At 35.1% G+C, this 27606-nt stretch overlaps 1 protein-coding gene across 1 annotated transcript; it reads right to left on the bottom strand.

Annotated features, from left to right (window-relative positions):
- LOC120341108 (serine/threonine-protein kinase Nek1-like) lies at window positions 1-27606 on the bottom strand. The gene is made up of 28 exons (XM_039409550.2): window positions 27087-27606; window positions 26877-26991; window positions 25605-25786; window positions 24956-25052; window positions 24084-24240; window positions 23286-23527; window positions 22790-22962; window positions 22227-22283; window positions 21137-21274; window positions 20163-20287; window positions 19787-19891; window positions 19134-19242; window positions 17808-17898; window positions 17279-17376; window positions 15179-15340; window positions 13922-14074; window positions 13283-13389; window positions 12172-12317; window positions 11933-12085; window positions 9871-10702; window positions 9234-9345; window positions 7654-7761; window positions 6699-6858; window positions 6072-6221; window positions 3672-3725; window positions 2706-2848; window positions 1683-1815; window positions 1-1517 (listed from the first exon to the last, which is right to left on the bottom strand). The coding sequence occupies exons 1-28, from the start codon at window positions 27183-27185 to the stop codon at window positions 1507-1509; spliced, it is 4212 nt and encodes a 1403-aa protein (XP_039265484.2). The 5' UTR covers window positions 27186-27606; the 3' UTR covers window positions 1-1506.

Here is a 27606-nt window from a genome sequence, read left to right as displayed (position 1 = left end):
ACATAATTTTGGTTTTATTCAACTAGAAACAGGTAACAAAACATCACTATTAAGGTCAAACTGAAACACACAGTTTGACTGTACAATTTCAAATCTGCATAAGCTTTACTATATAAATTTAGCTATGGAATTATTGAGAAGATAGATGTATTTGGCAGAAATCTGGCCTGAAATGTTCATAATACAAACTACACAGCTAATACCAATGTATAAGGAGTCCAGCATTGGTAGATGACAGATCAGGAGTGCGCAACATTTTTGGTCAGTGTGCCATACAACCAACTTTAGACACTTAGCTGGGCCACACAAAAATGCGGAATATGGCTATTGCTTAGCCTTACAGTAATAGAGGCAGCGGGCAAAACGGTGAGAGATTTAACGCAGCGACAAGAGCAAAAACTTTATGTATTGTTACCTTGTGAGAGCCTATTTAAACATAACAGTCTGATAAAGATTTTATGCTGGATAATGGAAAATCCGAGTGTTGACAAGGGCCACACTAAATACCTTGGCGGACCGGGCGGACCCCTCACATAGAATGTCTCTGTAATTGACATATAGCCTCACAGGCTGTCGCAGTGTGTAACATTTAGTGACCGACATAATAGCCAGGATTTAAAACTGTCTTCAAAATAAAAATGAAGAAATAGTTTCTCAAAGCTTCCAACAAGCAGTCTGATTTGATTTATGCTTTGGGAAAGGACAGGGAGTAGAAGCGTTCACAAATAATTGTCTGAAATAAGGTCAAACTTCCCAAGCCAAAGAAAACTTTATTGAATTGAAGATAAAGAAGCTGTAATGTATTTACTCATATGATAATCAATGTCAGATAATCGATGTCAGAAAAATTAAGAGAAGATAGTTTTTCCAAACCTTATCTTGGCACATGAAAATTTCAATACTGAAAAACCTTAATTGTAAAGATACAAAGAAAAAAAAGAGAACCCACATCATTTGGAACTTATTCTAGAGAAAACATAACTTTTATGTATTCTAGATTACAGAAATTAAGAAATTAATGGTTTCTTTTTTTTGATGTCACCTTCAGATCAAGAGATGAAACAAAAGATCCAACCATGTGTCAAACATTGATGAAATCACCAAATGACAAAAATCGCGGATATAACATAACATGTTGTTTTGATATTTGAAATATATTGAGTTGATTCCGATCTTCCGTCGCCTATTTCAGGCTAATTTAGGACTATGTTAACAGAGAATGACATAGTGTTAGTGCCTACAATAAGACTATTCAACTTTCTACACAAAGACATAAATAACTTTTACCCTCCATCAATAAATTAATCAATAATATGCACCGTGCACTTCTACTTGCAATTGCATTCAGCACTTGTATGTTTACAGTGCGTTGTGTTTGTAGTTAGCACCTTACATACTGAGAACTATAGGAAAGGAAATATTAGGTATATATAAATTTAAAAACTTTGGTAAAAAATAGGGTTCTGGATCCAGTGTTCCCAATGGGATTTCCAAGTGGGAATGTCATCAATTGTTATCTGAAAGTAAAGAAAAGAGTTTGAATGCATAAGTGAGCAATCGGATTTAGGTAAACCCCAAAACAAAAATTATGACTGCTCAATGAGAAGCGGCAACAAATTTGTATCTTCTGTGCACAATATATAAAAAACATTATTACTTTGCAAAAAAAAATGTTAATTCACCTTCACAATATGCACCATCAGCCATTACAAGCTGTAATATTCTTGGATATAATCTGTCATGTTTATCACCGAGTATTGCTCGTATTCTCCGTTCACAATCTTTCATTTCATCATTTTCATCTTCATGAATAGCCTGAATGAATTCCAATCATTAGATTTGTTAAGAACAAAACACTATCCTGTCTCAAAGAGGTTCAAGTTACCACTGTTCCACATACGTACAGTTGAACACAAAATGGATAATTGTTAGCCTCTAATACAGAGGTGTGCACGGTTTTTGGATCAGGGACCAAAAATTTTTCCCACCTAAACTGGTGGGCCATGTAAGTACGACGTTCCAGTTACATTTTATGTACAATGTTTACAGTGTTACAAAGGCAGTTCAGTGAAAAACAATAAACCTCGTGCCAAAACTTATTTGACCGCAATCCCAACAGATTCCTATTTTTAACTAAAACATCAAAATTTGGTTTCAGTTTGCTTGTGGCAGCATCAGGCGGGCCAGATTGTATTACCTAGCGGGCCGTACTTTGCCCATGTCTGCTCTAATACCATGCTTGATGCGTAAAATATTTGAAAAACTTTTTAGTCTTCGTAAAATTTTTTAAAAAAGGGGTCACGACCCTCAACCCCCCTGAATCTGATCACTTTACAATTAAAAACAATATAACTTTTATCATGCTATCGTTCATTGGACCTTAATTCGTGGTACAAATAGAAAGCACTTTGAAAATACCTGATAAATATCTCCTAAGACACTTAATATCAATATCAAATGGTACTCCTGTAGTATGTGCAACAAGATTGCGGACACCAAAACGTAGTATGTGTATCAGGTTAGGTTAGGGCCATAATTCCAGGAACAAAAACTAAGGGAGTCACTTGGCTAGTCCCCGAACTTGTAGTAGAACTGGAATATAGAAAATTGGAATAAAATTATGGCCTAACCCTAACCTGGTACACATACTATGTCCAGGTGTTCGCCATCTTGTTGCACATACTACGGGAGCACCTATCAAATACCTGAATATATTTATAAGCTTTCATAAATTCTTCAAATCCAAGTTCAGCTTCTAATTCTTCACGATTTGCTTCCAATCTTGAAAAAACACTTTCAGTATCTGAAATATCTGATCCACCTCCATCTGAACTAACGTCGTCATCATCTGAGGAAAACAAAGTAATCATTTCGCTATTTGAATCCGGCAAATTTGAAGATTTCCGAAGAGATGGGCTTGTCAAAATACCGAGCATTCTTTTGATCACTGGATATATACCGTAATCTTCTTTTTATTCAATATCGAGTCATCAGTGGAAACTTGAGATATTTTAATACACTGTGTTACACGCAGAATTAATTCAGTGTTTTATCAAAAGTAGACGTTATGAATACTTGTTTTGCATTTCACAAGGACTTATCAATTTAGTAAATGGCTAGTCTCGGCTCAGGTTGTAGAACAGTGGTCGGCAAACCTCGGCCCGCAAACAAATTTTTTGTGGCCGTTGAACTTTTAAAGAATAAAACAAAAAGTCGTTCATAAGCTTATTATTACCTGCCCACGGATTTATGTCATAACAATGGCTGTTGTAGGCCCACGGCATTTGTTTTGTAGTAATTAGCTGAACTTCCCTACCGTTTGTTTTATCTAACACAAAATTGAAAGTGACTATGTTGAATAGATTTTTGGAATTTTAATCTAAAACAGTTCTTGACACAGGTCAGATGAAAAGCCTTGGATTTCTATTAAACTTTTTGACTTTGGACAGACTTTTTAAAGTGAGACTCGACCCACTTCACTCAAACTTGCGATTTCAATTTTCAACCATTTCAATACCCCACATTCAAACAATTTAAAATAATCAACTAATCGTCACATTTGAGCACCAACATCATTCTAATCAAGCAGAAAGGAAAAACAAATTGCAAAAAAAACACTAAAATTTTTTTTTTATTATATTCAAATATCATGTTAGAGTGAAAATATATACCTGATTCCCATCCTTCACTACAGTCACTTTTATTTTCATCGCTAGATACAGGATCTAAACAAAGATTTGACTTAATTATAATATGTAATAACAGCGTCATATTCAAATCATAATCAAAAAAACATACAGTTAATACTCTCTGACCCAGTGCATCTGTGAATATTGTTGTTTTGACTATTTCAGCAAAGGATTTTTCAAATTAGGATGAGATACGAACTCCATAATAATCCTGGGGGTGAGGGGAGACAACTTAATTATATGGTGAATCCTGCCTCCCTGAGGGGCATAGTCAGATATTTCCAAGGGTGGGTACTGGAATTTCCAAATTGGACTGCTAATATAGGTTAGAGCTAAGATCTGGAGCTCGAGCCCCAGCCCGACCCGATATTTCGGGTCGAGTCGGGCCTGAAATATCAAGCATTGCGTTCGGGTCGGGCCTATATTGTTAATCATTACGTTCGGGCCGGGCCTAAAATGTCAAACATTGCGTTCGGGTTGGGTCGGGCCTGAAATGTCAATCATTGCGTTCGGGTCGGGTCAGGCCTGATTTGTCAATCATTACGTTCGGGTCGGGCCTGAAATGACAATCTTTTCGTTCGGGTCGGGCTTATATATCGGGCTTAAGTAAATATATGTTTATTAGAAACTATTTTTCAGAGTGGTTCCGATTTCATAAATATTAAATTTCGAAATTGGAAGTTTCGTAGTTCTTTGGATGATGATGCTTATTCATTGCTTTTTAACGGCATACCTCGTTTAATTTAATGTGCCGCACAAGTGGAGTGCAGCGGGACATTTGACACGTTTTTGAATGCCTCTTGATGATAATGTGTGTCGCTAGGGAATTTCTTAGTTTGCCCAGTAAAACCTTTAGCTACCCTCTATCCATTAGCCCCGCATTGTCAAATGAATGTGCAGATTATAGAGCTCACAAAAGAAGAAATATGTCCCAGCATTCCCCCATACTGTACTAACCTCTTGCAATGACAATTCGAGGAACTCCTAAATAAAATATGACATTTCGGGCCTGCGAATCCAGTTAATTTGTCGGGCCTGCAAAGCCAGTTAGTTAGTCGGGTCGGGCCTGCAAATCCATTTAATTAGTCGGGCTCTGGTCGGGCCTACAAATTCAGTTAATTAGTCGGGCTAGGGTCGGGTTTTATTACCCACGGGCCCGGGTCGGGTCTGCAAATCCAGTTAATTAGTCGGGCTCGAGTCGGGTTTTAATACCCACGGACCCGGGTCGGGCCTGCAAATCCAGTTAATTAGTCGGGCTCGAGTCGGGTTTTAATACCCACGGACCCGGGTCGGGCCTGCAAATCCAGTTAATTAGTCGGGCTCGAGTCGGGTTTTAATACCCACGGACCCAAGTCGGGCCTGCAAATCCAGTTAATTAGTCGGGCTCGGGTCGGGTTTTAATACCCACGGGCCTGGGACAGGTCAGGCCTGCAAATCCAGTTAATTAGTCGGGCTCGGGTCGGGTTTAATACCCACGGGCCGGAGTCGGGTCGGGCTGGAATTTTTTAGCCCGATCTTACCTCTAATATAGGTACGGCTCGAAATGTCTTGGATTTCCAATTATTTTAAAAAGTCTAAAAAGCGTTTCAAGCCATGCATAATTGCCATGTATGATACGAAGGAAATGATTTTTTCACATTAAAGGGATGGGGGTGTTGTGGTTCAGACACTCAACACCCTCCCTTGGGCTACGCCCCTGCACCTCTCGGCCTGTTAGTTATCAGTTCAAGTCTAATATGGTAATAGTTAACCAGTTATTTGTTTGCTCACAGACATGAGCATGGACTTGATGGCGGAGGAAGTTACAACTGACTAGGACCAGCACTTAACGTGAACCACAGCCAGAAGTCCAGCGATCCCCATATATAAATATTCCCCAGAGGACACTAACCTGTGTAGGGTAATTAAAGATGGGATGACAAGTATTTGCCAACCATCGAGCCGTGTTGGAGAACATGATGAGAAACAAACCACTACTACTTGTTAGTGATTTAAACTGCATGCAGATCACACAAGCTATCTGTTAGGTCATTATAACATCATAGGCATGGATAATAAATTGGACTTGGGTATAGGCTTCGTAACGTGAAGGTATTGAAATTACTCGCTCATTACTCGCTAGATTAAAGTCAAGATTCGCAGGCACATCATTCAAAATTGGCATTTCTCCATAGGTAGCACGATTTTTCTTGTGGGCCATATTTAGTCTGCGGGTCGCAAGTTGCATACCCCTAACCTAGGCAATACCTAATTCTGAAGATTCCAGTCTTTATAAAAATGATAACATCTCACATATCCGTATTTGCTTGAACACAGGCCTGTTTAGGTCGAAAAAATCAAAATATGTGGATAAATATTCGCTCTAAAAATACAATATCTCACCAATTTGAAGAGCATTTTCCAAATTAGCTCTGAGACTCGCTAAATCTTCATCCTCCTCTTCTTCATCCAGTATTTCTCCTCCTTCCTCACTCGGAATTAAATCAGGATCGTCATCAAAATTTGTATCGTTCATTGATTCAGCAACACTCGCTAAAATATTGTGTATATATGTTATTGATTAATCTCAATGCAGCTTCATTGATGAAGTATTTTCAAATGGAAGGAAAAGCTGATAAGACTGCTTGACATTGAAACATTGATTTCCTTAGTTTGAATTCTGCGGAGTTCGATTACGTGTGATAAAATTGCTTGTCCCTCGAAAACAGTATCCTTTTCTATCAAAGAGTCGAAATTTAAAATTTTACATTTTCAATGTTGATATTCAAACTTGAAATTTTTGTCAGAAACTCAAATAGCATTTTTTGAATAACCATTCTCAACAGAAAAATAAAGAAGTCTTGTATACGCCGACGTTAGTAAATGTGAGGAAATGTGGAATCGTTGATGTGTACATGAATGGAAAGTCACGTGTATTCATATATACAAGTTGTAAGCTTGAATGTTGTACAAGAAAAAAGCATAGAAATGTATCTGATAACCGTTGTTCCATGTTGAGAAAGCAAATACCTGCAAAATCAGGACTCATTGTTCCTGAAGAACCTTCATCGTCACTGTGAGGTGATTTCATCATATCAAGAGATCTACGTACAGGTGATGATTCATCTATCTCTGCTGATTCCTCTGGTATCGCTTTCGTTAAATCAGGCATAGAGCAAGTTCGTAATAACTAAATGTAAGAGGTAACCACATGATATAAACACTGTTTTTACAACTGGATATAGAAACTAAAACAATTATGTTGGAATATACTTTTCTGTTGGGTGTTCACTGATCTTTTATTTTAATATAATTCAATTATAAAAAAAAAAATTTTAGCGAAAGGATTCGGCTACAATACTCCATACTCTCGTTTAGGGGTGTGCTGCTGCCTGGCCCACCAAGCCATTTAATGTGGCTCTTGTCAACTTTAAAATTTTGGAAAAAAGACCTAACATGGATAAAGCATACATAGACGCTTGCCACTGCGTTAAATCTTTTGCCGTTTTGCCTGGTGCATTCATTACTGTGAGACTAAGCGATAGACACATTTTCTGCTTTTGCCTTTCCAGCTAAATGTTTTTGTATGCCCCAGCTAAATGGCTGAAGTTGGTTATACTGCCATTGGTTGGATTGAAAGCAAAATTTGGACTTAACAGTGCACAAAATTCTGGGTGAACAATGTCTTAAAACAGAGATGTGATACAGACAATCAAGTTCAAGCTCCTTGGCCTAGGGTGTAACCAGGGATTTTCAAAGAGGGGGGTTCTGAAAATTTTGAAACCGTATCCGAAAACGTGGGTTTTCAAGGGTATTGACATTTTCAAAAGCTTTCTAAACTATCAAAAATTGCTATATATGTATTGTTTACATTTCGAAAGGAGGAGGGAGGTGTTTCCGACCTTCGATCCCCCTCTCTTTACTTCCCTATGACCCAAACAGTGTTCACAAGAAGAAGGATGGAAATATTGAGTAGAATACTTACTTTTACACTTGGAGAGTCAAAATGTCCTAAGGTCAATTTTAAAACCATTTCTTCACTTGCAGTTGCATACAACGTTTTACTTAATTTTTGTGGAGAAGAATTCAAACTCTGCAATACAGAAATAATTCAATAGTATAGTTTGGTATCAAAAACCATTTTTTCAGAGTAATTATGGAGTAATAATGTAAATATTCTCTTTGGATTTCAATCCTTTTATTTTTATGATACAAAAGCTTATTCTAATGGAAAAACACGGTTTCTTGTCCAGTTACCAGTCGATGTCGGTATGTTAAGTATATGACCCATTACCAATTCATGGACTTACTAGATACAATAGCATAAAACAGGGTGGCCCAAACTGCGGCCCGCAGCCCTCAGAACAATTTTAGCATACACCACAATAACATTGGCAGATAGTATTTATTAGCAGAACAATTTTGATTTATTTTTTAACTATTCTAATTGGGAGTCCCTTTCCTAATCCCAATGTCAGGATTGATGTTTGTTAAAATCACAGAATTTTATTGTTGTATCTATAAACGTGAAGATGGTGCCTAAATGGGAATGACTTCCTGTGATCGGAAAAAGAAGTATGAATTGTCTTGTGTAGACAGGTCCAAGCAGATGAGATGAACTCGCGTCGAGTAACAACTCATCATTTAAAGAGAAGTTCTGTGCCTTTATTTTAGTCAAAACACTCCTATATTTTCAAGCGTTGGCCATGCGACAGCAGTGGAGCTGAAGCTGACTCCGTGCAAACCGTTTTTTTTTTTATCTGGGACGAGGTCCTAATTAGTCGGACTCGGCTGTTTTTTCATAAGTTTCAGTGTAGAAAAAAAGTGACCGTAGTAAACTGAGAAAAAACGTATTTTCTTACCCACAACAACGTTAAACCACAGTGTCTGGTGTGTTTTCAAGTAATATTTGTCACAAAAAAATATAATTTTAAGCAACATTACAAAACCAAACACGAGAAATGATACCGAAAATACCCCGATATTTCTCGGAAAACAATTTAAAATAACTGTTTTGATCAATTTTGGAATATCTCCGACTGCGGCCCGCAAGACCTCCTCAAATGTTTTTGCGGCCCTTCAACCTCGCGACCTTGGACCACCCTGGCATAAAAAATAATACTGTAAACAGAATGGGATTTCCATATTTATCCCGGAAGAGAGGAAAGACGACTTAATCATATAGAGAACCACGGCCTGTCGTCCAGTCACCAGTCCATGTCGGGTATGCGATTAGTTAGCCAGTTATTTGTTTTTAGATGCATGAACTTGGTGGTAGAGGAAGCCGTGACCAAGCAGTGGTTACGTGAACCACCCTGCGGAAGCGAGAAGTCCAGCAATCCTATTGCATATAATCAACCCTGCATGGGATTCGAACCTGCGAACCCACACAGGGTAATCAGAGGTGCCGTGGCAAGAGTATTCCCAACGCTTAGCACAATGCATCACACCACCGAGCTAATAAGAAATGAGAAGCCTTTTCCATATAAAATTACATCAAGCCAAATACTGATCCTCCTAATACCAAAACACCATTTAACCCTGTAATTAATAGTCTATTTTTACCTGGCTTTGAATAGGAAGAGTTGCTGAAACTGTAGGAGATTGTGGAACTCTATCAAATAGTTTTTCTTTCTGTTCAATGTTAGCTGATGAAATGGTAGGCGATGGCATTTTTCTAAATAAACAAAAATACGAAGAATGTAAGTTAAGATTTTCATAACCTTCTGGATGAATAAGGATGAATAACTGGATGGCAAGGTTTTGCAAGGTAATCAGTGGAGCAGTAACAAATGTGGCATTACCACTGCTGGGTATAAGTCGATTCATGGGCCATACAAGTCTTGAGCCAAGACCAGAGTTTCAGTCCCAATAAGTTCTGCAAGTTTCGAATCGAACAAGGCTAGATAAAAACAGTCAACGATATCTAACAAAATCTTGGAGAATCTCTCTACAGACCTAGGAAGTTATCCAAGCTATACAGGCGAGCATTTTTATCTATCTCAGTTGGTTTATTCAATGAAAGGATTATTGATGCAGTTATACTAAAGCAGGAACGTTGTGTTTCTAGTAAATCATTCAAGAATAGAGCAAAATGGTGTTGAAACGAATGTAAGAACTTATGTCTCATTGCAAATGCCACAAAATTGCATTTGAAAAAAGGAATATTATAAATTTGGGGGTTAGGGGCATGGTCTCCTACCTGGGGCTTTCAGCTGCAACTACATTTTCTTCTTCTGAACTTCGCTTTTGCGTATTCACCCTCGGTGAATTTTCAGTAATCATTTGTTTTTCCTTATTTGCATTATCTGAATCTTTACTCCAAGCATCAATAACAGGTTTGTCAACTTTTTCGCTTACTGAATCATCACATAAATTAATCACTTGAATCTCTGCCTGATCAACTGAATCAGTAGATTTATCAATAGATATGGCTTTCTTATCAGTAGGTTCATCTTTTTTATCAGTAGAAATCTCAACTTTGTCTTGATGAGATTCATTTTTTCCATCTTCATTTGAAGACATATTTTTTGTTTTAGTTTTATCATCTTGAATTGTATTATCAGTATTAGATAATTGTTTATCTCCATCTGCCTCATTTTCTACTTTTCCGACCACAAACGTTGATTTGTGCGATGCGGCACCAGAATCAAATTTCGCTGCCAAAGCTGCAACGACAGAAGACTTTTGTGGGACGACAGGTTTTGATTGGGGTTCAGTGACATTCACTTCTGGTGTACTCGCCAAAGCCGCTGCCGATAAGTCACCAAGTACAACTGTACCTTTAGCTGGAATAGCTGGTTTTTGAAGATTTTTTTTAACATCGCCTAAAACAGGTTTTGCCATTTTTGCGTCTTCAAATTTGACAGTAAATCGTGTTGGAGATTGTGATCTGGCAGGGACAGGCGGCAGTGGTCTCGGACCAGGTTGAGATGATTTCACTGGCAATTCTGACTTAACTGCTGTAAGTTTGGCAACATTGTTGTTATTATTATTCTCTGGAATGGTTTTCGTATCAAATTTTGCATCCACATCTGCAGAAGAAACAAAAAATTTGGATAAGTTGTCCATACATATGAATATATTTATGAGAAAATTAAACTAAAATTGAACATTAGAGAGAATTTTTTCCAGGCGACATAACCATTTAATTACTGATAAAGGCAAAAGGATTGAAAGCGGTGCGTCATCATCTGACATTTTTGATTGTGTTGGTCATAATAATATAACTCCAGTCAGATCTAGAGTATCATCTCTAAAAATGAAATTTTAGGTTTCCTAACACTGAATCAGAATAAGAATTGCCCCAACCTTTTTTTTTTGCAAAAATTTACTATTGTCAAAATAGAATGAGTGTAAAGTTTTGTCACCCAGTAGGGCCTGATTTATGGAAAGCTCAAAAGCATTAATCTACCAGATCCAAAAAAGGAACTTTGATTTGCCTTTGACTCAATAACAGGGGTGGGCACACCGCGGCTAGCGAGCCGCATGCAGACTTTTTGTGCGGCTCTTCTCGCTAACATAAATTTTTTATTCAAATTTTAACTGAAAGAAAAAATTTAATGTGAACTATTTTAATTTATTAAATGTCGTAAAGAAGTTTTTGTCAATGATTAAGACAAATTATGTTTTAGTACGAAAATCGCTGTAGCGTTGAATTCTAATTTAAGTCAGTCAAGTCAGCAAATCTTTCGTCACAATGGTCAATGTTTATTGATGCGTCCGCGGTATTGCAGCTTGATTGCGGTTACTGTGCGATATGTCCTCACCTCAATTAAAAAACTAAAGTACAAAGATGAAAACAGAGTTGTCAACTCAGAATGGGAAGAAGAATACGCATTTACCAGTCAGGAGAATAAACCTTTGTGCATAATCTGTCATAAGCTACTAAGTCAGAATAAAGTCAGCAATGTTAAACGGCACCATGAAACGAATCAGGAAAACCTCTTACGAGACTACCCTCGTAAATCAGCAATAAAGAAACACAAATTAAATGAGCTCAAATGCATATATATATATGAAATATATATTGCATATATTTGAGCATAGCTGCCATGTTTATCTATTTATTGTTATTAGACTATTGTGTGAATTTCTTTTCTGTTCATGGTATTTTGATAATATTGATAAATACACAAATTCTGCGGCTCTTTTAGAGTTCTAACTTGCAGCATGCGGCTCTTATACTAAAAAATTGTGCCCACCCCTGTTCTATAACTAAGTCCTAATCATTGTACTATTCATCCAAATCAAAGTATTCATACCATCATTATCATCTTGTGCTGCAGTTAATGTAGGATCACATAAACTTAATAAATTCAGTTTATTAACAACAGTATTACTAGGTTTATTCCATCCTCTCTTTGCCGCTGCATTTTTAACCTGATTCAATAGAACTGGATCATCATATTTGGTTTCTGAAAAAAAAATGTTTGAAAATTTAGTAAATTATTTTTCAAGTTTTTTTGTTTTTTTAAAAATGATCAGGATGGACACCAGTTACCTTCCATTTGAGAAGCGGTCTCTTCTAAAGGCATATTTGCAAGTTTGAGTCCGATGTCACCAGCTGCCCATTGTGGCTGCATATTTTGTTTTACGTTTGCATCTTTTTCACCCCATGCATTTCGAACTGGTGCTGGTGGTTTCGTACTGAAACAATCAAATAAAATTAGGGTGAAAGGCAAAATCAAAAACGATTAAAAATTGTAATAACAATATCAGGCAGATAACAACTTTATACAGTAGAACCTCCACTAACGAAAGACTCCGAATACAAAATTTCCGAGTCACAAAATGTCTTTTCGTAGAAATATTGCTCTGAATAACGAAAGATGATTCTTAATACGAAATACTAAAACCCGAATTTGTGAAAAACCTGCTGGCCGCTTAAGAAGATGGGCAGCTCGAAAGTGTCGCACCTGAGCTGCTTCGCCATTGGCTAACATCAATAAACTTCCTGTCATCCCATTGGCCCGTTTGTTACCCGTGGGTAGGTTTAATAAATCTGACTCAGTTTCAATGGCTAGTGAAATTCAGTGAATGACAAGTGCATTTATTCACTATTTCGTGTTCTTTTTCTTTCCATTTGTACCTTTTCCATTTATTATGCAGTAATCTAATTCTAACATGTATTTTCTGCTTACGAAATGGCATCCAGAACGAATTAATTTCGTAAGTAGTGTTTTTAATGTACATTATTTTTTTTGTATAACAAGAATGGATATTTCCTTAATAGATTCTTCCTATACTTTACCACTGCAAAATTTCTAGCGCTTATTTTGAAATGTTCTCGCAAGCTTACAAACATGCTCACATTTACATAATCAAAACCATTATTTTGATCTGAAATATTTAACCATATGTCATTCACAACTAAATTTTCGCAACATATCCAAAAACTGACAAATAGCAAGCAAAAGCACGAAAACGAGCCAATGTTTACATACATGCTAGAAAATCTGTATATGTAATAAAAGTGCCTGAGCAGAAATCACAAATTGTTATATATTGTTATCCTATTTTAGATAAGTTTTAGCTACGAACTACACAAAAAAATTCAATGATTCAATTTCCTTTATTTATTTAATATTATATATTTAATATTACTACTCTACCTGCTATCTTGATCTTTATCCTTGTTTTCATCGTTTTGTAGAAACTTCTCATTCAATCTTTTCAAGATATTCTTTCGAACTTGTGGTTTAGCTGGTTGTTCTATGAACTAAAACAAGAAAATAGGCTATGTAAGAATAGAACCACCGAATTAAAAATACAGAATAATTCAATGAAGCCCAACATTACAGTTTACACTCGGACAGTGGTTATAACTACGATATATATAAGTTGGTCGCATATAAGTCGATTAAAACCCCATTAAAATTTAATTTATAAAAATTCGTATAAAAGTCGACCCTACAAATCATATGCTCTCATAGCGAAAACTTATCATAGAGTTATGCACATATAAGTTGAATATTTAATGCGATCAGAGTTACGCGTGTATAAGCCGACCCCTAAGTTTGGCAACCTTTCATTTTGAGTTTTGAACTTAACTTATATGCGAGGAATCGAGACTATGCTAAAAATTTCTCTAGATTGACATGATTCTGACATTCTCAGTTGCGCTCCAGATCAATTTCAAAATCTCAACTTAACTAAGACCAATCATTTTTTGCACCAGCAGTAAAATCGATTACAATCCAACATATTTCAGCATTGCGTACTTTGCATTGCCTTGCATACACAACAAATACCTCATCCTTCTTCGGTTCAGCTTGTGCATTTACAATAGGAAGTTCAGGTTTATTTTCAATCCCAACTGCATTTAGAGCTTGTGTAATTCCAATTGGATTTGGAACATAATTCACTTTTCTTTCATCTGGTGGAATCACTCCTCTCACCCGTGCCTATAAATATAAATTGCATTCAACTAATTCAAGGTTTCTAAATTTAAAGATTTTGGGTGGATTCATGTTCTGTTATACAAATTATCTTGCATTTATAAGAAAATCTGCAGCTGAATGTCAAATTTCGCCATTTATAATCCTTGATCATTTTATGTCAAGTTCTAAACGAGAATATCGGTTGGAAACCGAAGACTTATCGATAGTTGGGGGATCCCCCAAAACAGAAACTGCAGTTTCGATTCATCCGCTCTTGTAACTTGCGCACTGCGCATCGCACACACACACTCGGCGGGTTTCAAAATTCTCTCGCTTTACAAAAATCTAGATCACTATATCAATAATTGATTGATAACTCGCTAATTATACGACATAATTCGCCCAAAATCAATAGGATTCTGGTCCGAGATAAGATGAATGCACATGCAAAATCTGGAGCAGATTCAATCCCGCTTTCGTGAGATATCGCGTGCATCTAACAGACACACACACACACACACACAGACAGACATACATACAAATACCTATCAATATACTTACCGATCTTAAGATCGATAAGTAACAAGGGCAGATAAGAAGTAATTTTTTGAGAAATGGATTGCTATTCCGCAATACATTGCTCAGCTTTAGATCCATCGTATTGGACATCAATCAGTGTTAGATGGGAAAGGTATAATCAGTGATTTGTTGTTTCAATTCTAGCATGTCAATTCATCGAAAGAAAGGTTAATTTGAAAGATATTCAGTCAAATCATCATCATGAGGACTTGAGTGAGATAGGGTTTTATACCTAACTCAAAACAGGAGGAACCTATGAGAAAATGATTTTATTATGATGCTAGTCTCAGCCAATTGTCTGGTTACTGGTTAAGAGTGAGTTAAGTAACCAGGACTGAAGAATCAACTAATCCTTTTGAATACGGTAATGCCCTCCAGAGAAAATTCAAATTGTAATTCAACCAAGACTATGTATAAGCTAGCAGTCTTCAGAAAGACTGGGAAAATTCTTCTTCAAAATGTCAACTGAAATTCCATTATATTTGAATAATATGTTGAACATGCTTGGACTGACGCTGAATTGAAGTATTTCATTGTATTAAACATTACCCGTTCTTGGTGTGCATTTCGTTCAAGAGGTTTTTCATTCAAAGCTTGTTTTCTCATTTCCACATTTTCTCTGATGAGTTTAGCTCTTTCATCAGCTTGTTTCTGTAAAGCCTCAATTTTTTCTCGCCTCATTTTATCAAATTCATCCTTCGCATTGACAACCTGTAATCATGAGTAATATATGAGTATATACAGGAATAACCATTTCGCACAGGGGTAACAAAATGGATAGGCTATTTAAACCAAAAATATTCTGATCCATACAAAAATACATCAGTGGTTTCCAAACTTTTTTCAAGCGACTAAAATTGAACCAAGATGGCGGACACCGGAACATAGCTATGTGTACCAGGTTAGAGTTAGGCCATAATTTCAGGTACAAATACTACGGAAGTCACTTGGTTAGTACCCAAACTCGTAATAGAACTAAAATGAGGAAAACTGGAATAAATTATGGTCTAACCTGGTACACATACTACGTTCCGGTGTCCGCCATCTTGGTTCACAAACTACGAAACCCCCCCAAAATTTTTTTAAATATCGCGACCAAAGGTATGCTTAAATACTAAATGTGTAGTACTTTTATGACCAAAATTAAATGAATAACATAAAACAATCCATTTCATATAACATTTATTTTACCACCAGAAATTACTATAAAGTGAGAAAACTGCACATGTTTGCCATCAGCAGGTTTTTGAAATTAACGCAAAGATTTACTTAAAAAAAAATAAATGCTGCCAAGTTTCTACGCATACCCACACACGCAATTACTATTAGGGCAACACTTCAATACCAAATACGAGAATATCGGTTGGAAACCGAAGACTTATCGATCGATAGTTAGGGGATCCCCCAAAACAGAAACTGCAGTTTCGATTCATCCGCTCTTGTAACTTGCGCACTGCGCATCGCACACACACACTCGGCGGGTTTCAAAATTCTCTCGCTTTACAAAAATCTAGATCACTATATCAATAATTGATTGATAACTCGCTAATTATACGACATAATTCGCCCAAAATCAATAGGCTTCTGGTCCGAGATAAGATGAATGCACATGCAAAATCTGGAGCAGATTCAATCTCGCTTTCGTGAGATATCGCGTGCATCTAACAGACACACCGACAGACAGACATACATACAGACAAATACCTATCAATATACTTACCGATCTTAAGATCGATAAGTAATAAATAAACTTTAAAATTTTCTATAAAAAAAATTAATAACTTTTAGGTTATTTATTCGCGCCTTTTGCACAGAACAAATCCCCACATACCCACTGATATATAGCGATATGCACAGAGCTACTATCATTTGGAACTACCGAAATCTTTCCGATTCGGCACATCTACCCCTGGGTTCAAACCTAAAATGTGAAATCTGCGATGAAAATACAATTATCAATCAATCATCAGATATTTGTCAACACAACATAAATGTTTCATAATAAAAAACAATACAAATAACAAATGAAAACTATTTTAAAAGGTCATCATTCAGTGACACCTAACATGTTAAGCCAGTGCTCGGCAGCCTGCCGCTCTAGAGTCGCATGCGGCTTTATGTTCTCGGAGCTCCAGCTCTTATGAATCAAATCGGTTACAGCAGTTTTTTGTTAGAAGCAGTCAAGATTCAATGAAAGAGGAGACATAAGGCCAAATACCTCTCATTAATTACATATCAGAGCTTTTCTTTGGGTTGTGAGCGATAAAAATGGGTCGCATTAAGGTGATTCAAGTCTGTCAAGGCAAACTTTTTCTTTTCATTTTAAAAGTTCTTTTTTGTTCATCATAGACTGAATTATTGCATCATAAGCAGTTTTCTGAGAGTTTTAATCGCCACTGAGTTGTTGTGGCTCTGAGTAGGTTTGAGTTTGATGTAAAGGATACCAAATGGCTCTTTCAATGCTAAAGGTTGCAGACCTGAGTCTTAATAAGTGCTAGGCCACAAGCCACCCATTGGTAATATCCCATTCTTTCATTCATCAAATTTTAAACATTTCACCGTCATATCGGCTCACTATTAACTATGAGTTACAAAAGTCTAATGATTGATGATTTCAAGAAACTAAATGAAGAAGTATTAGCAACCTACCTTGTAAGGTTTTGCTTGCTGTTTTTCTTTCAAAGCTCTTCTTTCATTGAAATTTTGTATTCGGATTTGTCTTAATCTAGCAAGGTAATCATCTTCCTCTATAACAGATAATTAATTATATATTGGACAATTGTATCAATGGATTGTTTCCTTTTTGCTGTTATTTTTACTTAAATGGGAACAGTTATATTTCTGTTAAGCTCGATTGTCGCCATCACCTCTTCAGCAAACTCGGTGCTACAGAGCTCTACCGAACCAGTGCACGACCTTCATATCCCTATATTCGAGCATTGCTCTTTTTTAATATTATCATAATATTTAATTGATAATAAATCTATAGGCCTACTGATCAGTATTAATAACTTCGTTACAACTCATTTTACTGGTATTCAGTAATAGACATGGTTGCTTGCCCGTTGGATACATTTGTCAGAATTGATATCGATCTTCAGAAAAGAAAGAACAGTTAGCATATATCGTTACGAATCTATGCACCACATCAGAAACTAAAAGGAAACATTAAAACTACCTTTATTTCTTCCCTTTGGTTGTTGTTGTCCATGGGCAGCATGAAAAGGTTGCAAAGCGGCTGCAACTCCTCCTCTGGGTGGAATTCTTTCCTGGAAATGCATAAAGTTGATGGTTTTTGTAATTTTTGTCTCATACCAGACACCAGTTATATTCAGCAGAGTATTGAATTAATGATGTTCCAATAATGTATTTTAAAAAAAAATGTTTTCTCGAAGTATTTCATCTGTGCAAGCATATGGAAACGAGGCAACTTATATGCGGCATACATATGGCCGAAAATATTTGAATCTTTCCACTTTTCACTAGCTTACAGTTTACTACATTATGATCCCATCTCATTTATTTTTCTTTTTAGTCAAGATTGTCAAATAATCCATTATCGGTAGTCGAATGACTCTACATTCGAACAATTTGGTAGGCAACCAAATACTCTAAAATGTAGCGGTACTCTAACATAAATTTGATGCTCGAGCACCCAAGCGCCCCGTCGAGCGACACGAAGTCACTGGCTGCCTTTTGACCATATAATGTACAGTAACTGATTTAAATTTTTTTATATTTTTTATCTTTATTATGTTTAATCTTTATGTTGTACACATTTAAATATTTATTGTTTAACAAGTTTTGTTAATATCTTGGCTATTTTGAAATGTGTGAATACAAATTGAAATTACAGTCTCTTGAAAGAAAAAAAAGTTTTGGTACTCCAACACCAATCCTGAACGAATTAAGTTCAACAACAGAGGTATCACAGTATATTTAACGATTTTTTTCGATTTAGGTATTTATGTTAGTGTGCAGCAAGACTCTTGAATCAATTACAACAGTCATCTTTATTCTTGCTTCAGCAAACATACGATATACGCATACACTTTTTCAAATGTATAAAGCAAGGAAAGTTAGTTGGTCTCACGTAAACACAACTTATTGTAATATTCAATGAGTTCGAAAATGCAGAAAAGCGAAGAAGGAAAAAAAAGCGCCTGGAATGAATTAGATCCAGTCACTATGGTTATCCCGTATTGTGTGTACTAGGTTAGGGTTAGGCCATAATTTTATTCAGATTTTCCTTAATTTAGTTCTATTACGAGTTCGGGGACTGGCTGTGTTAGCCAAGTGAATATAATATACCCCCCTGCTCGTAGGTTGATGTAAAGTAGGCGAACAAAATTAGTCTCCATCTCCATAGTGGTACACACACTTTTGAAACGCCATCACTATAACCACCAGTCAGTACTCAAAATTGCAACAACAATTCGCGAAAAACATCAAGATCATCATTCTTTACTGATATACCTTTTATTTAAAGAGTCGTAATACTTACACCATGAATCATAATTTGTCCTTGTTTTTTATTAATTTCAGCTTCCTGTCTTCTCTGCAAGTATTCATTTGCAACTCTGGCCTTTTCTGCTGCTAGTCTCGCTTCAATTCTGAAAAGATATCAATTTAAAAGAATCACAATTATCACTAGAGAATAGATGTTTTTCTGAGATTCCACTTCTATGTTTAGTTCAGTAACATTGTTTAATCAGTAAGATGCTAATGGTGATGTAATAATATAAATTTAACAACCACTTACCGGTACATATTTTCTCATTTATACTGATTCTCAGGCATGGGGGTAAACATTGGCTTATTTTCTTGGTTTTACTAGCTCTTTTCAAATTTTTAGTTGGGTTTTCAAAATTTACGTACAAATTAGAAAACTCAATAAATATTTTGCATTCTGAAGAGTTTTAGTTTAGTAGCTTTGATCAAAAGTGTGTCCAGGCTTAAATCAGCTATTAGTACTTTTACATGGCACACGGATAAACATTTTGAATCCCAATTATGGTTATGAACATGTAAACCAGTTTTGAATGCCACCTCACAGAATTACTCTCAAAATAAGCATCAAAATTTTGCAATGGTTAATGGATAATAAAATAATTTTTCGGGGTCATGGGTCAGGAAAATATAACGTTTTTATCATACTTATTTCCGATGGCGTCCATAGCTGCATTCTGTGCATGAAGTCGTTCATTCCATGCTTCTTTCACTTGGCCAAGTTTGTTCATAGCTGGCTCAGCTATTCCATTCCTGCGATATGAAATAGCAATAATGGCATTAAATTACCGTTTGTTCTCGCATATAAACCAAGTTTAAAACTTGAAAAAAAAGTTAACAAACTGAGGGGTCGGATTATAGGCGCATAACTCTGATTGCACGAAATAACATTATGCTAACTTCAATTCCAACAGCTACAACTTGAACCATGATAAGTTCTCGCAATAAGAGCAGGCAGTGCTTGATATGCTATGTCAGCGATAACAGTCTGATAACATAAACATAAGGAAGACAATCAAGTTACCCTTGTCCTTCTCTTAATCTTGCAAGATACTGATGATATTTTTCATATTTTTCAGCTGGTTGTTGGCTTGGTGCTGATGTTGGCCGAGCTTGCTTTGGATGTTTGTTTTCAGACGGATTTTTATTCTGGAAAAAGAAAATGATTTTTTTATTTTAAAAATGATTGATAGAAGCTGTAGTCAAACCATAAAATGCAAGGCATAATAGTGCAGAGAACGTCAGAAAATTTATTTTTGCAAATTGCTACGATTATAGACAAAAAACATTAGCAAAGATTTATTAGATGACAATCTACTGTTCAGTTAGATTAGATCAGCGTTTCTCAAAATGTGCTCTGCGACTTTTTTCGGATCATCCTGAGGGACAAGGATCAAAATTGCAATAAATTGGTTGCCATGGTGATCTCGGCCGTACTTCAGCACTTCTGTGCCTTATGCCAGTCTGGAAAGCATGGCGTTTTCGCTAATCAATCAATATTGTTAACTGTCAATTTAATGTTTACAGCAAACTTTTTGATTAGTCTGAATTTTTTCGAAATGAATTATTGGCTTAAAAATGGAAGCCTCAAAATATGTTGTGATAAGCCAGTTGTGCAAGTTAATGCACACAGTAAATTTATTATAAAATTTATTTTCACCCTAATTTATAATCGCAATATTTAACCCTCGATACAACAATATCTAAATGTTTAGTCATTCTTACTATTTTTCTTGAATCGTGTCATTTCCATTTATTAAAAATCAACAGATTATTAACAATGACAGGTGATTGAAATCAATAAAATATTGCATATTACAAAGAAAGGTAGCAACCAATATCAGTGTTTAATTTTCTACTTCAAAAATCGAAACCATACAAACAAATCTATTTACCAATATAAATAAATGCAATCAAGCAAGAGCCATGAATAAATCATGCTTGAAAAGCATGATTTATCCATGGCCATTGCTTGATTGATAAAGTATATCAACAAACCTCATCAGACGCTTTATTCTTATCAAAGACGTCGCTAGACCTCTTCAAATTCAACTGCCTTGCCATTTCTCTGTCTCTATTTAATTGTTGTCTTCGAATTCGATTGGCACGGTCCAATTGTAACTTGGCTATTTCCTCCTATTATAATTATAAAAAATTCAAATGCACACATAACATAAGCAAGCAATGTATTAGTAACAATGCATGTACGATAGGGTAACCAACGTTCACAATTTCTATAAGGACAAACTTATTTAAATCGTTGGGTAGCTATGTTGTTTGTACCTTAATATTTGTGCATGTATTACTATGATAACCACCATTTGCCATATAAGATGTGAAAAATTAAAAGTTTATACGCTATCTCTCAATCAAAAAAAGTGAGGGAGTATAATTTGGAGTGAAACAATAGGCCACAGAAAACAGTTGAAAAAAATTAGAAGACATTGCCTTCTAAGAGACAAGAAATTGAATGGTCCAGTAGGAACAAAAATTTTCTCATCTATATTTTTATGGGAACTTGGAAATTATGTATTGAACTGCAGGTCCTTTCTCCTTGATTACTTTCTACTTCGGATCCGTATGTGGCACTCACCACAAGGATGCTTGAACGAGATAGTATTAAAATGAAAAGTAAAAATAACATGATCTCTTTCAACGAAATAGCAAGTATATTTGTGAGCTTTTGTTAGATCATGGTCTAACTTCTTTAAACAATACAAAATATTATGTAAATATATAAGATCATATAAATTTAGTCTATAATTGAGTTTCCCATAACTGGATATGGATGCTATCGTATCATCTTAGAATTTCCGGTCTAACTGATGTGGTTGGGTTGGATTTCGTCTATAATTTGTGTAATTTCCTTTGTTTGTTTTTGAACCTTGTTTGTTGTTTTTTGATAGTACTGTTTGTCTTTTGGTTTTGTATTTGCGTTAAGGCCCCTTCTCCGTTTGAGGTTTTATCTTTTCTATTGATTCCCTTCTATTGATTATATTTTTATGTATGGTAATTATAATTGTAACTTTATCTAAAATTCAACTATTATTATATTATATAATTAAATCATTACAATATTATGATTTACCTTCCTTTTTCTTTCATTTTGTTCTCTCCTTTCTCTTTCAGCTTGTAATCTGTTTTTCTGTAATAAATTGAAATAAAAAATGAGAAGCAAAATACATATACATATTATAAATTAACGATGTTCATACAGTCCAGTTCGTTCATATACAAATAAACAGGCAATCTAGAATTATAGGATAGGATTTACATATTTATCCCAGGGGAGAGGAAAGACGATAAGACGGCTTATCCATATGGCGAACCACGGCATATGCTATGCCAAAACTTTTCATTTCAAATAACTGAAATTTCAAATAGATGCATTTTTGCAAAATAAATCTGTAGGAATTGATTTCCTGGAGCCAGTCAAAAGTAAACAGCGAGTTTGCTAGAATGGAAAATTTCAACAAAAAAAAAATCAATTCAGATTACGAGCATTTTTGAAAATGCTTCGTCAGATGCACAACAAACCTATTAATCGTAATTCTGAAATATCGACTTGAAATCAATTAAATTCACCCTCTCTAATCATCTCAATCTATTTTTTGAGATCATGCTTTGAGCAAACAATATATAAAGTATAACCTTTTCCATTTCATATTCACTTTTCTTTTTCTGTTCAGCGAGTCTTCTATATCTGACAGCAGCACTGCTTGGTCTGGGTGCTGCAACAGATGGTCCATATATTCCTGCTATTTGTTTTGCTCGAGCATCAACAGGACTTTTCACACCTTTAGGTTTATCATCAGGTTTTTTACCTTTGTACAAAGAAGAATACTGTGAGAGGTAGATTTCTACTTTACTCATTTAAGATAGTTGTTATATCGCCTAAATTCAAGATACAGAGACAAGGTGTGGTGAACGACCCCCGACCCCTTGACCCCAGAAAAAATTTTCCTATACTTTACCTTTACAAAATTTTAATTTTTATGGTTATTTTAAGAGTTCCACTAAATCAAGCAAATATGCAAAGATAAATGTATGAATAATTCTGATATCAACTTTGTCCTGTGTTCAAGAATCACTGAGAAGAAGATATTATTCATTTCAAAATATTCTGAAATTCTATAAATCCACTCACGTGCAGCTACTGGAGCAGATATTGGCCTCGGATTTGGCTTTCTATTCTTATGAAGAACTGTGTGACTGAATTCATCCTCGTGTTGTTCAGGTGTCAGAAATTTTACTGTATGTTTCTTAATAAATGGTTGCCGTAATATTGTATTTACAGATGGTCGATCTCGAGGATTTCGTCGAAACAGTTGACTGACTAAACCCCGAAGATCATATGAATACCGAGGCGGAACTGGAGGATAAGATCCCCTGGGAAAAAAGTGTTGGACATTGAATGGTAAAAATAGGAGATAGAGACTAAGCTTTGATAGTTATTATTTTGCGTTAAAAAATTTTGTTATCAAAAATTCAATTTATTTGAATTCGATTAATATTGCTACATTAAATGTATATACATAATAAAATGAATTGTATATCAATATGTATCGCATAAACGTTAGGCCCTATGGGATTTTTTTTCATGTTTGGGAGAATTTGCTCATTCAAACTCACTTAGAAGGAACACTCATCTCTGAGTGAACACTGGGTAATTACTGAAATGCCAAGAGATACTGAAACTTAATATATTAATGATGGTTTAATTACTTGGCACCAAATGCCGCAAGCATTGAAGCAGTTCAATCAGGATCAGGGGAAATATTGCAAACCCATAATTTGTGATGGTCAAAAATCAGACAATAATGTCAAACTGGTGATTTTTTTATCACACAGCTATTTATTTCATAATTATTACCTAATTTGGCAACATACTCAAACTATGATTTCAGAGGTGCATGAATTAAAACCATATGTACAGTATGGTTACCTGATAATTTTCAGTACAAGATTCTTCATATTTCCAGCTTCAAATGCATGTTTTAATGTGAGAACTTCATACAAAACACATCCCAATGCCCAAACATCACTCTTGTTATTATAAGGTTTGTTTTCGCAAATTTCAGGACTCAGATAGTAAGGTGTTCCTGAAGCGAAAATTATTCAGCACTTTCATAATGATTCATACATGCATGATCAGGGATGTCTAAAATTAATCGGTCATACGAATACATTTGACATTAATTGTATTTGATATAGCATATTGATATAGTTGGATTTTTGAAATACAGTGAATGATTCAAATAAAATATATGGACAATGTCCAAAACGATATTGATATAGTTGGATTTTTGAAATACAGTGAATGATTCAAATAAAATATATGGACAATGTCCGAAACGATATTGATGTAGTTGGATTTTTGAAATACAGTGAATGATTCAAATAAAATATATGGACAATGTCCAAAACGAAGTATTACGGGTAGCAATTTGTTACAGTAGATTATAGGTATGGCAATCTTCAAAACTAACGCAAAAGTAGAACCGCCACAAGATGCGCAATTTTTCATGATCTCATTGCACACAGAAATATTTTATATTTTGTCTTTATCATGTTTAATCTTTAATATGTACATATTTAAATAATTATTGTTGTTTAAGTAAGCGTTTTCTTAATATTTAAAATAAGCATTGTGTGTTGAAATTCCTTGTGAAAAAACACAATTTCAAACAAAATCTTACCTAGGGATGCCTGAAATGGATGGCCTATGGATAACAAAAAACTTAATATTTAGATAAAATTTTAAATGCTATTATTGTAATGCTTCATTTCAAATAATATAAAAAATACCAATTTTACCAATGCATGTTCTCGCGAGTTCAAGTGTATTGTTTAAAACTCTGGCAATTCCAAAATCACCAAGCTTAATTGCTCCACTTTTTGTGAGAAATATATTCTGAAAAAAATAAAATAAAAATGTGTAATTAACCCTATACCCACCACCTCACCCAGGGTTAGCATTCCTTGAAGTTAGTATTTTAATTTTCTAATGGACATAAAAAACGGTTCAACAAAAACCTAAACACATTAATTAGGTTTAAAGCATTGTTGATATAGAATTAACAGGAAGCATGAATACACCCACAGTATTTGTAGTCAAAATTTGGTTTCATCAGAATTTAGAGCTCGAGTCAGAGCCAAAAATTTTTTCAACACAAGGTCGGTAGTCAAGGTCAGAGTAGTTATTTTTAAAAGACAATCATGCGAAACAATGGGAATACGCTCGTCGCCGCACCTCTAATTACTCTGCGTCGATTCAAATCCAGATGGAGAGAATTATGTATATCATAGCAATAGCTACAAGGTGTATCAAATTGACTATATCAAGTAATTCTTCATCACATTGTAACATACAGAGCTCGAAGTTACAGAACTTTTAAGAGTTTGTCAGAATAACAAATATCAAGTAATTCTCGATCACATTGTAACATACAGAGCTCGAACTTACAGAAGTTTTAATATCTCTGTGTAGAATTTTTCGATCATGAACATGTTTTAATGCAAGGCACATCTGCACAAACCATTCCAAAACTTTAGTTTCCGAGAACGCCATCCCACGTTGTGAATTAATTCTTGCATACAGATCACCTCCCTCACAATACTCCATCACAATGTAAAGACATCCACTCTCTGGAAAAATTGAACGTAAGGTTTATCAAAAAATAGGCAATTTTTTATCAAGTATTCTCACACCTTGACTCAATGCAAGACACTGCAAATGTAGCAACTGACCACATAAAAGAATAATATAGCCTATTATAAAAAAAAAAGCAAATTCCTGGTATAAGATCGATTTTGATCTCAACGATTTCAAAGCAAAGAAGACAAAATTCATAGATATTTTTTCCCAACCAATATTTATCCTGAAAATGTCCAAAAGACTTCGCTAAGGGCAGCAATAAGTCATAATCCAGCCAAAATTCTCATTGTTAGGGGAAGTAAACTATTTCAAATGCAAAAGTAGTTCTGTTGTTTGTTCACCCTTCAATGAATCAAATGAGTTCATTCGAATAAATCTATGTTATGTATTTGATAATTCACTGTTTACTTGACAATGCAAACTTTAAAGTAAATGCCAAGCACTATGAACTGCCATCTCTATCACAGGGTATAACTATATACATATAATGTATAGATATTGTTGAAAGAAAATGAGCTAATCTTATAGTCTTACAAGATGAAGATATTATATTGAGTTACAAGGGAATTGAAGATGAATAATAAAAAAAAGGTGTTGCCAATGCAAAAAAATATTATTTATATTTCTATAATACGGTTCTAGTGTAATTAAAAAAACAATTCATATTATATACAAACCAACAAATTCTGCCAAAAGCTATACTGTACTCATATGCGCACAAATTCTATTGGTAACTTTTCTGTACATAATTGATATCTTTTGAATACAGTCATGAAGTAGTATTCAATTTTATGCACAGATCCCATTCCTAACAAAAAGGATAACTTTGAAATTTGAATTTGAAACCACACACAGTAGGGCACAGTTCTCTGATTCGAAGATGTTCCAACATTTAAATTATTTAAGGTCGTCATGTGACCAAAGTTTCGTTTTTGGCTAAAAACTCTCGATTGCGACAGTGAAATTTATGGGGCTATTGTTGGAATTGTAGAACTGTGCTGACACATGAACACTGAAACATGACAAATTCAGACATCGAACCATTTAAGGGCATAATATTAAAGAGTAGACAAGCTTCACCTTCAAACGATTCCACATATTGCACAATATTTGGATGTCGCATCTTTGACAATACACCGACTTCTTTTCGGGCTTCTTGTCTTTCTTTCATTTGCATTTTTGAAATTGAAATTTCCTGTAGAACGTGTAAAATTTTAGCATTTCAACATTTAGAATTTTTGAAACATGCTCAAACAAAATAGTTAGATTATTATAAAAATTGTCACACACTTTAACCACGTATTGTAGGCCATCTTCTTTGCTTTTCACGAGAACGGCTTTTCCAAATGATCCTTCTCCAATTTTCTTCACCCTCACATATTTATCCATTATGATTTCCTAGTAGCTTTTAAGGTTTTAGATAACCGTCTCACTTTCCTGTTTAAGCCACTCGTTTTAACCTGTTACAATACCAAGCTGAAAAGTCTAGCAGAATACTGGAATATTGTTGACTTGATCTAGTCGCTTAATTCAGTACCTATTTATTCCTAATCCAGTAATAATGTACTGTCGAATGGGGGTACGGAATTCCAATAATTTTAACATCTTTTACAGTATTGGAAGTCTGACCACCAGATTGTTGAGATGCGACCATGTTCACTCGTGGACGCCATCACAAGACTGCAAGATACAGTCATACAAAAATTCAAAGTGAAAAACGAATCCCTTAGACAACAATAAGAAAAGCAACAACAACATAATAAAAAAATTATCCATAGGCCCATTTCGTATCCAAAAATTCCAGAGTCGA

Source organism: Styela clava, chromosome 14, assembly GCF_964204865.1.
Source record: "Styela clava chromosome 14, kaStyClav1.hap1.2, whole genome shotgun sequence".
Classification (NCBI taxonomy): domain Eukaryota; kingdom Metazoa; phylum Chordata; class Ascidiacea; order Stolidobranchia; family Styelidae; genus Styela; species Styela clava.
The sequence above is the reverse complement of the archived record's forward strand: the minus strand, read 5'-3'. Positions and strand labels throughout refer to the sequence as shown.